General features: G+C 54.8%; 1 protein-coding gene across 1 annotated transcript; it reads right to left on the bottom strand.

Annotated features, from left to right (window-relative positions):
- Nucleotides 1-3,015: 3,015 nt before the first annotated feature.
- On the bottom strand, nt 3,016-5,757 carry CRB3 (crumbs cell polarity complex component 3). Its single transcript, XM_030970496.1, has 3 exons — nt 5,703-5,757; nt 4,751-4,818; nt 3,016-3,239 (listed from the first exon to the last, which is right to left on the bottom strand). Exons 1-3 carry the CDS (start codon nt 5,755-5,757, stop codon nt 3,027-3,029), a joined length of 336 nt encoding a protein of 111 aa, XP_030826356.1. The 3' UTR covers nt 3,016-3,026.
- Nucleotides 5,758-12,087: the final 6,330 nt, after the last annotated feature.

Raw genomic sequence — 12,087 nt, 5'->3', positions numbered from 1 at the left:
ACACCAGTCACACCAGTCACACCAGTAACAGGTGAGCTATCCCAGTCACACCAGTAACACCAGTAACAGGTGAGATATCCCAGTCACACCAGTAACACCAGTAACAGGTGAGCTATCCCAGTAACACCAGTCACACCAGTCACACCAGTCACACCAGTAACACCAGTAACAGGTGAGCTATCCCAGTCACACCAGTAACACCAGTAACGCCAGTTGGACGAGGGCTCCCAGTCACACCAGTAACACCAGGTGAGCTATCCCAGTCACACCAGTCACACCAGTAACACCAGTATAGGCCGGGTCAGGGGCTCCCAGTCACACCAGTGACACCAGTAACACCAGTGACCTCTCCCAGTAACACCAGTGACCGCTCCCAGTCACACCAGTGACCGCTCCCAGTAACACCAGTAACACCAGTAACACCAGTCACACCAGTAACACCAGTGACCTCTCCCAGTCACACCAGTGACCGCTCCCAGTAACACCAGTAACACCAGTAACACCAGTGACCCCTCCCAGTAACACCAGTGACCGCTCCCAGTAACACCAGTGACCCTCCCAGTAACACCAGTGACCGCTCCCAGTAACACCAGTAACACCAGTGACACCAGTGACCTCTCCCAGTAACACCAGTGACCTCTCCCAGTAACACCAGTGACCCCTCCCAGTAACACCAGTGACCCCTCCCAGTACCAGTAACACCAGTGCCAGTGACCGCTCCCAGTAACACCAGTGACCCCTCCCAGTCACACCAGTAACACCAGTAACACCAGTGACCGCTCCCAGTATCCCCAGTAACTCCTCCCCTCCCCCCACAGGTGCCGAAAATTCCGAAAAAGAATCGAAAATTTCGGGGAAAAAATCTTCGGAATTTTTGGGAGAAATCTTCGAATTTGTTTGGAATTTGGGAACTTAGAAGGAAAAATTAATTCCAGGGAAAATCTTTGGAATTTTTGGGAAAAATCTTCGGAATTTTGGGGAATTTGGGAATTTTTGCTGCCCCTCCCCCACCCAGCCCCCGATCCCCTCCCCCCACCAGGGAGATCAATAAAGGAAAACGAGGCCGAGTTTGGGGTGAATTCCTGGATTTTTGGGTAAAATCCCAGATTTTGGGGTGAAATTCTGGATTTTGGGGCGAATGCCAGGAATTTTTGGGTTCCAGGAGGGATTTTGGGGTGAAATTTGCACTTTTTGGGGGCAGTAATGGGAATTTTGGGATTGCAATGGATGTTTTGGGGAGAATTCCTGGGATTTTTGGGGTGAATTCCCAGATTTTGGGGTGAATTCCCAGATTTTGTGGCGAATTCAGGGAATTTTGGGCTCTTTTTTTTTTCCACATTTTTATTTTTATTTCCAAAAATAAACTTTGAGAGCCGCGCCCCTCCCCCACCCCACGGGGGGGGGGTCTCAATCAAGGGACCCCCCCCCAAAAAACCCCCCCCAGGACCCCCCAAAAACCCCCCCAGGAACCCCCGGATTTTGGGGGCCCATCCCAAAAAATCCCAAATTTTTTTTGGGGGGGGGTCTCAAACCATCCCAAATTTTTGGGGAGGGGGCCCAGACGAGCCCCTCCTCAAATTGGGAGGGGTCCCACCCCAAATTGGGGGGGTCCGACCCCTCCGGGACCCCCAAAATGGTCTGGGGGGGGGGGTCTCAAACCAGCTCAGATTTTTTTGGGGGGTGGTCCCAAATGACCCCAAATTTTGGGGTGGGGGGTCACAGCTGCTCCAAAATTTGGGGAGGGGTCCCTGACGAGCCCCTCCTCAAATTGGGGGGGGGGCTAAAACCTCCTGGACCCCTCCAAAACCCCCCAGGACCCCCCCCCAAAATGACTCCCATGGTCCAAACGAGACCCAAAATTTTGGGGAGGGGGCCCCAAATGAGCCCCAAAATTTTGAGGGGGGGTCACAACCACTCCAAAATTTGGGGAGGGGTCCCAGACGAGCTTCTCCTCAAATCTGGGGGGGGTCTCAACCCTTCTGGACTCCCTAAAACCCCCCCTGGACCCCCCCAAAATTATTCCCATGGTCCAAATGGGGGCCCCAAGTGACCCCAAAATTTTGGGGAGGGGGCTCCAAATGACCCCCAAATTTTGGGGTGGGGGGGGTCACAACCACTCCAGAATTTGGGGAGGGGTCCCACACCATCCCCTCCTCATGGGGGGGGGGTCCCCAAAGAGCAATCCGGGGGGGGTCTCACCCCTTTGGGACCCCCAAAACCCCCCAAAATGACTCCCATGGCCCAAACGAACCCCAAATTCGGGGAGGGGTCCCAAATTCGGGGAGGGGTCCCAAATTCGGGGCGGGGTCTCCAGATGGGCGCGCGTCGCACGGGGGGTCACACGGGGGTCACACGGGGGGGTCTCACCCCTTTGGGACCCCCCCAAAACCCCCAAAATGACTCCCATGGCCCAAAGGAACCCCGAATTCGGGGAGGGGTCCCAAATTTGGGGCGGGGTCTCAGATGAGGCGCTTCTGGGGGGATGGGGGGGTCACACAAGGGGGGGTCTCACCCCTTTGGGACCCTCCCAAAACCCCCAAAACGACTCCCATGGCCCAAACGAACCCCAAATTCGGGGAGGGGTCTCAAATGAGGCGCTCCTCGGGGATGGGGGGGTCACACAGGGGGGTCACACACACAGGGGGGTCTCACCCCTTTGGGACCCTCCCCAAAACCCCCCAAAACGACTCCCATGGTCCAAACGAACCCCGAATTCGGGGAGGGGTCCCAAATTCGGGGCGGGGTCTCAGATGAGGCGCTTCTGGGGGATGGGGGGGTCACACGGGGGGTCTCACCCCTTTGGGACCCTCAAAAAAACCCCAAAAAACCCCCCCCACTGGCCCAAACGAACCCCAAATTCGGGGGAGGGGTCTCAAATGGGGGGGGGCGGGGGGGATCACACAGGGGGGGTCACACAAGGGGGTCTCACCCCTTTGGGACCCTCCCCAAAACCCCCCCCCCAAAACGACTCCCATGGTCCAAAGCAGCCCCGAATTCGGGGCGGGGTCAGAATTCGGGGCGGGGTCTCAGATGAGGCGCTCCTCGGGGGGCAGGCGCAGCGGGGCGGGGCCCGGGGGGGCTGCCCTGGCGCCCCCCCCCATCTCCTCGCGGCTGGGCCGGTAGGAGCCCTCGGTGCGGCGCTTCTCGCGCAGGCGCAGCGCCGCCAGCAGCAGCAGCCCCAGCAGCGCCAGCGCCCCCAGACCCCCGAAAATCACCGAGAGAGCGACCACCCCCGCGGGCTGCGGGGGGACAGCGGGGTCAGGGGCGCCCCGAAATGCGGAGACCCCGAAATCCCCCTTAAAATCCCCGAAATCCCCGTTAAAATCCCCAAAATCCCCGTTAAAATCCCCGAAATTCCCGTTAAAATCCCCGAAATCCCCGTAAAATCCCCAAAATTCCCGTTAAAATCCCGAAATCCCCTTTAAAATTCTCAAAATCCCCGTAAAAACCCCAAAATCCCTGTTAAAACCCCCAAAAATCTCCATTAAAATCCCTGAAAACCCCAAAAATCCCCATAGAAAACCCCAGCGCCCCCAGACCCCCGAAAATCACCGAGAGAGCGACCACCCCCGGGCTGTGGGGGGACCCCAAATCGTTAAAAGCAGGGGCCCCCCCTTAAAATCCCCGAAATCCCCGTTAAAATCCCCGAAATCTCCATTAAAATCCCTGTAAAAACCCAAAATCCCCGTTAAAATCCTCAAAATCCCCATTAAAATCCCTGTAAAAATCCTCAAAATCCCCATTAAAATCCCTGTAAAAACCCAAAATCCCCGTTAAAATCCCAAAATCCCCATTAAAATCCCTGTAAAAACCCAAAATCCCCATTAAAATCCCCAAAATCCCCGTTAAAATCCCCAAAATCCCCATTAAAATCCCCGAAATCCCCGTTAAAATCCCCAAAATCCCCGTTAAAATCCTCGAAATCCCCGTTAAAATCCCCGAAATTCCCGTTAAAATCCCCGAAATCCCCGTTAAAATCCTCGAAATCCCCGTTAAAATCCCCGTAAAAAACCCCAAAAATCCCCATAAAAACCCCCAAATATCCCCATTAAAATCCCCGAAATCCCCCTTAAAATCCCCCGTAAAAAACCCCAAAATTCCCTGTTAAAATCCCCAACATTCCCGTTAAAATCCCCGAAATCCCCGTTACAAACCCCGTAAAAACCCAAAATTCCCCAGGACCCCCCCCAGGATCCCCCAAATCCCCCAATTCCTCCCCAAGCCCCCCCAGGACCCCCCAAAACCCCCCCAAATCTCCCCTGTGACCCCCCCAGGACCCCCCAAGTCCCCCCCAGGACCCCCCAAACCTCCCCAGATGCACCCAGGACCCCCCAAATTCCCTCAGGACCCCCCAACTTCTCCCCCAATTTCCCCCCCAAACCCTCTCAAGACCCCCCCGCCCCAAATTGCCCCCCAAATTCCCCCCAGGACCCCCCAACCCCCCAGGATCCCCCAAATCTCCCCTGTGACCCCCCCAAACCTCCCCAGATGCACCCAGGACCCCCCAAATTCCCCCCAAATTCCCTCAGGACCCCCCCAATTTCCCCAGACCCCCAAAATCCCCCCAAACCCTCTCAAGACCCCCCCCCAAATTGCCCCCAAATCCCTCCAGGACCCCCAAACCTTGCCAGATCCACCCAGGACCCCCCAAAACCCCCCAAATCTCCCCTGTGACCCCCCCAAACCTCCCCAAGCCCCCCAGGACCCCCCAAAATTGCCCCCAGGACCCCCAAAATTGCCCCGCACTGACCGAGAGCCCCCCCCCGGGCTGGGGGGCGGTGCCGTTACTGGAGCCGTTACTGGTTATACTGGGAGAGGCTGGGGGGCGGGGGTCACTGGGGGGGTCCTGGGGCATTCGGGACCCCCAAACCCCCCAGGACCCCCCAAAATCCCCCCCTCAAATGCCCCAAAATCCCACCAGGCCCCCCAAAAATCCTACCCGGACCCCCTAAAATGCCCCCAAAACACCCCAGGACCCCGAAAACCCCCCTAGGACCCCCCAAAACACCCCAGGACCCCCCAAAACCCCCCCCAGGATCCCCCAAAATGCCCCCAAATCCCCCCAAATCTCCCCATGATCCCTCAAAATCCCCCCTGGACCCCCCAAATCACCCCCAGAACCCCCCAGGGATCCCCCAAATCCCCCGAACCCCCCAAAATCCAACCTGGGATCCCCCAAAATCCCCCCAGGACCCCCCAGGACCCCCCAAAATCCCCCCAGGACCCCCCAGGGACTCCCCAAAATGCCCCCAGGACCCCCCAAAATCCCCCCAGGACCCCCCAGGACCCCCCAAAATCCCCCCAGGACCCCCCAGGGACTCCCCAAAATGCCCCCAGGACCCCCCAAAATCCCCTTCAGACCCCCCCAAAATCCCCCCAGGACCCCCAGGACCCCCCAAAATCCCCCCAGGACCCCCCAAAATCCCCTTCAGACCCCCCAAAATCCCCCCAGGACCCCCCAAAATCCCCTTCAGACCCCCCCAAAATCCCCCCTGGACCCTCCAAATCCCCCCCAGAACCCTCCAAAATCCAACCTGGGATCCCCCAAAATGCCCCCCAGGACCCCCCTGGGATCCCCCAATTCCTCCCAGAACCCCCCAAAATCCCCCCAAAATCCCCCTCAGACCCCCAAAATCCCCCCCGGACCCCCCAATCCCCCAAGACCCCCAATCCCCCCGGACCCCCCAATCCCCCGTACGTACTCTGGGCCAGGGCGAGGCAGGGCAGGGCCAGGGCCAGGGCGGGGGCAGCGGCCATGGGGGGACCCCAAATATGAACCTGGGGACCCCAAATATGAACCTGGGGACCCCAAATGTACCTGGGGACCCCAAAATTCACCTGGGGAACCCAAATGTACCTGGGGACCCCAAAAAACCTGGGGACCCCAAATATGAACCTGGGGACCCCAAAATTAAACCTGGGAACCCCAAAAATTCACCTGGGAACCCCAAATATACACCTGGGAACCCCAAAATTCACTTGGGAACCCCAGAAATACACCTGGGAACCCCAAATATGAACCTGGGGAACCCCAAATGTACCTGGGGACCCCAAATGTACCTGGGGACCCCAAATATTAACCTGGGGACCCCAAAATTCACCTGGGAACCCCAGAAATAAACCTGGGAACCCCAAATATACCTGGGAACCCCAAATGTACCTGGGAACCCCAAAATTCAGCTGGGAACCCCAAATGTACCTGGGGAACCCCAAAATAAACCTGGGAACCCCAAAAACTGCTGAGGAACCCCAGAAATAAACCTGGGGAACCCCAAAATTCACCTGGGAGCCCCAAAAATAAACCTGGGAGCCCCAAAAATAAACCTGGGAACCCCAAAATTCACTTGGGAACCCCAAATGTACCTGGGGAACCCCAAAATTCACCTGGGAACCCCAGAAATAAACCTGGGAACCCCAACAATGAACCTGGGAACCCCAAAAATTCACCTGGGAACCCCAAATGTACCTGGGGACCCCAAATATGAACCTGAGAACCCCCAAAATAAACCTGGGAACCAAAGCCAGGAACCGCCAAAATTCACCTGGGGACCCCAAAATTCACCTGGGAACCCAAAAATTAAACCTGGGAACCCCAAAAACTGCTGAGGGACCCCAAAAATTCACCTGAGAACCCCAAATATAAACCTGGGGAACCCCAAATATGAACCTGGGGACCCCAAAATTCACCTGGGGACCCCAAATATGAACCTGGGGAACCCCAAATGTACCTGGGGACCCCAAATATGAACCTGGGAACCCCAAAAATAAACCTGGGAACCCCAAATATGAACCTGGGGACCCCAAATGTACCTGGGGACCCCAAATGTACCTGGGGACCCCAAAATTCACCTGGGAACCCCAGAAATAAACCTGGGAACCCCAAAATATACCTGGGAACCCCAAAATAAACCTGGGAACCCCAAAATTCAGCTGGGAACCCCAAATGTACCTGGGGAACCCCAAAATTCACCTGGGAGCCCCAAAAATAAACCTGGGAACCCCCCAAAAATGAACCTGGGAGCCCCAAAAAAACCTGGGCAATATACCTGGGAACCCCAAAATGCACTTGGGAACCCCAAATGTACCTGGGGAACCCCAAAAATTCACCTGGGAACCCCAAATATACACCTGGGAACCCCAAAATTCACTTGGGAACCCCAAAAATTTACCTGGGGACCCCAAATATGAACCTGGGGAACCCCAAATATAAACCTGAGAACCCCCAAAATAAACCTGGGAACCCCAAATGTAAGGCTAGGAACCGCCAAAATTCACCTGGGGACCCCAAAATTCACCTGGGAACCCAAAAATTAAACCTGGGAACCCCAAAAACTGCTGAGGGACCCCAAAAATTCACCTGAGAACCCCAAATATGAACGTGGGAACCCCAACAATATACCTGGGAGCCCCAAAATTCACCTGGGAACCCCAAAAATGAACCTGGGGTACCTCAAATACACCTGGGGAACCCCAAACCCCCTCGGGACCCTCCCAAAACTCACCTGAGACCCCGGAAATCCCCCTGGGACCCCCCCAAATCCACCTGGGACCCCTCAAATCTCACCTGAGGCCCCCCAAATCCCCCCAGATCTCCCTGGAACCCCCCAAAATTCACCTGGGACCCCCCAAATACCCCTGGAACTCCCCCAGACCCCCAAATCCACCCAAGACCCCCAAAACTCACCTGGGACCCCCCAAACTCACCTGGGACCCCCCCAAATCCACCCAGAACTCACCTGGGACCCCCTAAATCTACATGGGACTCCCCAAACCCCCCCAGGATCGCCCCAAAACCCACCTGGGACCCCCAAAACTCACCTGGAACTCCCCGAGACCCCCCCAAACTCACCTGGGACCCCCCAAATCCACCCAAAACTCCCCTGGGACCCCCGAAACTCACCCCAAACTCACCTGGGACCCCCAAAACTCACCCCAAACTCACCTGGGACCCCCCAGATCCACCCAGAACTCACCTGGGACCCCCCGGGCCCCGCCCAACCCCCCGCGCCCCCCGGCCCCGCCCCCCGCCCCCTCCCCAGGACCCCCCGCCCCCCCCGGGACCCCCGGACCCCCCGGGCCCCTCCCCCCCCTCACCTGTCCCGTCCCTTCCCCGCTTCCGGGGCCGCTCCCGAGGCCCCGCCCCGCGTCACGTGACCGCGACCCGCCACGCCCAGCCCGTACCTGGCGCCAGGCCACGCCCACACCTGGAAGGGGCGGGGGTTTGGCAGGTGGGAGCCACGCCCACTTTGGGGTTTGAGGTACGCCCTCTTTCCGCTCTGAGACCACGCCCACTTTGGGCGTGTCATCACGGCATTGTGAAGCCACGCCCTCTCATGGTAATTCATTACGTCATTGGAAGCCGCGCTCTCTCTCTGGATAATTAATTACGTCATTGAGAAGCCACGCCCTCTCCGATAACGCATTCCGTCATTGGGAAGCCACGCCCACTGTGGGCAATGGATTACGTCATTGTGAAGCCCCGCCCCGCGCATGCGCGCGGAGGAAAAAGCGGCTCCGATTCTCCCCCAACGCAAAAATTTGGGATTTGGGGAAACGCCAAAAACGACCCCAAAAATCGGGGACCCCTCCCCAAAAATCGGGGACCCCTCCCCAAAAATCGGGGACCCCTCCCCAAAACTGGATCCGAAATTGGGATCCTAAAAAAGGGAAACGCCAGAAATGGGAACCTTAAAAAAAAGGGAAGCCAAAAATGAGATCCTAAAATTGGAAACCCCAAAAATGACCCCAAAAATCAGAGACCCCTCCCCAAAACTGGATCCGAAATGGGAAAACCCAAAAAGGGGAACCCGAACAATGGGAACCCAAAAATTGGAAACCCCAAAAATGGGAAACCCCAAAAAGGGACCCCCAAAAAATGAGATCCTAAACCACAAAACCCCAAAAAATGAGATCCTAAAATGGGAAACCCCAAAAAGGGGAACCCAAACAATGGGAACCCCAAAAATGGGAAACCCCAAAAATGGGAATCCTAAAAATGGGAAACCCCAAAATGGGGCGGCAAAAAGAGACCCCCAAAAAATGAGATCCTAAAACACAAAACCCCAAAAAATGAGATCCCTAAAACGGGAAACCCCAAAAATGGGAAACCCCAAAAATGAACCCAAAAATGAGGAAACCCCGAAATGAGGAAACCCCAAAATGGGGCGGCAAAAGGAGACCCCCGAAAATGAGATCCCAAAATGCACGACCCCAAAAATGGGAAACCCCAAAAATGGGAAACCCCAAAAATGGGAAACCCCGAAAATTTTGGGATCTCATTTTGGGCTCCCCATTTTTTGGGTTCATTGGGGTTCATTTTTGGGGTTTCCCGTTCTTTTGGGGTCCCGATTTTTGGGGGTTTTCCCATTTTTGGGTTCGTTTTTAGGATTTCCCATTTTCGGCGTCCCCATTTCAGGGTCCCCAATTTTGGGTTCATTTTCGGGGTTTCCCATTTTTGGGATTTCCAATTTTTGGGATTTCCCATTTTGAGGATCTCATTTTGGGGTCCCAGTTTGGATTTTCCCATTTTTGGGTTCATTTTTGGGATTTCTCCTTTTAGGATCCCCGTTTTTGGGGTTTCTCATTCTGGGGTCCCTTTTGGGTTCATTTTTGGGGTTTCCCATTTTTGGGTTCGTTTTTAGGATTTCCCGTTTTCGGCGTCCCCATTTTCGGGGTCCCCAATTTTGGGTTCATTTTTGGGATTTCCAATTTTTGGGATTTCCCATTTTTGGGGTCCCATTTTGGATTTTCCCATTTTTGGGTTCATTTTTGGGATTTCCCCTTTTAGGATCCCCGGTTTTGGGGTTTCTCATTTTGTGGTCCCTTTTGGGTTCATTTTTGGGGTTCCCCATTTTCGGATCCCATTTTTGGGATTTTTAATTTTTAGGTTCATTTTTCGGGATTTCCCATTTTCGGGTCCCTTTTTGGGTTCATTTTCGGGATTTTTCATTTTTAGGGTCCATTTTGGGGTTTCCCATTTTTGGATCCCATTTTCGGGATTTTTAATTTTTGGGGTTTCCCATTTTCGGGTCCCTTTTAGGGTTTTCCCATTTTTTGGGGTTTCCCACTTTTGGGTCCCTTTTTGGGTTCATTTTCGGGATTTTTAATTTTTGGGGTTTCCCATTTTCGGCATTTTTAATTTTTGGGGTTTCCCATTTTGGGGTTCATTCTCGGGTTCCTTTTAGGGTTTTTTCCATTTTCAGATCCCATTTTTGGATCTCATTTTTGGGGTTTCCCATTTTTAGGGTTTCCCATTTTGGGATCCACTTTTTGGGTTCATTTTCGGGATTATTTTCATTTTCAGATCCCATTTTTGGGGTTTCCCATTTCGGGATTTTTATTTTCGGGCCCCATTTTTCGGGGTCCCTTTTTGGGTTCATTTTCGGCATTTTTAATTTTTGGGGTTTCCCATTTTCGGGTCCCTTTTTGGGTTCATTTTCGGCATTTTTTAATTTTTGGTGTTTCCCATTTTTCGGGTTCATTTTCCCATTTTTAGGGTCCCTTTTAGGGTTTTCCTATTTTCGGCATTTTTTTAATTTTCGGATCCCATTTTCGGGATTTCTCATTTTCGGGGTCCCTTTTTGGGTTCATTTCCGGCATTTTTTTCATTTTCGGGTCCCATTTTGGGGTTTCCCTTTTCGGGGTCCCTTTTTGGGTTCATCTTTGGGGGTTCCCATTTTTGGGGTCCCTTTTTGGGGTTTCCCATTTTCGGGTCCCTTTTTGGGTTCATTTTCGGCATTTTTTTTATTTTCGGGTCCCGTTTTTGGGATTTCCCATTTTCGGGGTCCCTTTTAGGGTTTTCCTATTTTCGGGATTTTTTAATTTTCGGGTCTCATTTTTCGGGATTTCCCATTTTCGGGTCCCGTTTTTGGGATTTCCCATTTTCGGGGTCCCTTTTAGGTTTTTCCTATTTTCGGTATTTTTAATTTTCGGGCTCCATTTTTTGGGATTTCCCATTTTTCGGGGTCCCTTTTTGGGTTCATTTTCGGCATTTTTAATTTTTGGGGTTTCCCATTTTTCGGGTTCATTTTTCGGATCCCATTTTCGGGATTTCCCATTTTCGGGTCCCTTTTTGGGTTCATTTCCGGCATTTTTTTTCATTTTCGGGTCCCGTTTTTGGGGTTTCCCATTTTTGGGGTCCCTTTTAGGGTTTTCCTATTTTCAGGATTTTTAATTTTTGGGTCTCATTTTTCGGGATTTCCCATTTTCGGGTCCCTTTTCGGGTTCATTTCCGGCATTTTTTTCATTTTCGGGTCCCGTTTTTGGGGTTTCGCCTTTCGGGGTCCCCTCCCCCCCCTCTGCCGCATTGGGGGGGTTGGGCCGGGGGTGGGGGAGGGGCGCGGCCGCCGCAGCCAATCCGCGCTCTCCCCCCCCCCCCGCAGTATCGCGATCTCTGTCGCGACAGCGCCGCCGCCCCCCCCGCGGGAGCCGGGTGGGTCCGGGGGGGCCCGGGGGGGACCCCGAAATCTGGGGGGGAGGGGGGGGCGGGGCCTTTTGATGGGGAGGGGGGAAGGGGGAGGCGATTTTGGGGGGGTTTGGGGGGTCCCAGATGAGGGGGGGGGCGATTTTGGGGGTTTGGGGGGGGATTTGGGGTTTGGGGGGGTCCGAGGCGTTTTTGGGGTCCCTTTTTGCGGGTGTCTGGGGCATTTTGGGGGGTTTGGGGGGGATTTTGGGGGTCCCACCTGTCCGGGAGGAGATTTGGGGGGGGTCTCTCATTTTTGGGGGGGTCCCGGGGGGCTTGGGGCCCTTTTTGGGGGGGTCTGGGGGGATTTTAGGGGGGAATTTTGGGGGTCTCACCTGTCCGGGGTTTAATTGGGGTGGTCCCCCATTTTTGGGGGGGGGGTCCCTCCTTTTTGGGGGGGTTTGGGTCCCTCTTTTTTGGGGGGGGTCTCGTCTGATTGTGGGGGGCAATTTGGGAGGGGTCCCCCATTTTTGGGAGGAATTGGGGAGGGGGGATTTTTTGGGGGTGGGGGCGGCTCTGACCCCCTCCCCCCTTTTTGCCCCCCAGGTGTTGCCAGAGCCCCCCAGCCCCGGCCGGGGTTTTTGGGGTCCCCCGGGGTTTTTGGGGTTTTTTTGGGGGGGATTTTG

Source organism: Camarhynchus parvulus, unplaced genomic scaffold (assembly GCF_901933205.1).
Source record: "Camarhynchus parvulus unplaced genomic scaffold, STF_HiC, whole genome shotgun sequence".
Lineage (NCBI taxonomy): Eukaryota > Metazoa > Chordata > Aves > Passeriformes > Thraupidae > Camarhynchus > Camarhynchus parvulus.
Note: the sequence above shows the minus strand (reverse complement) of the source record. Positions and strands in the feature narration are given on the sequence as shown.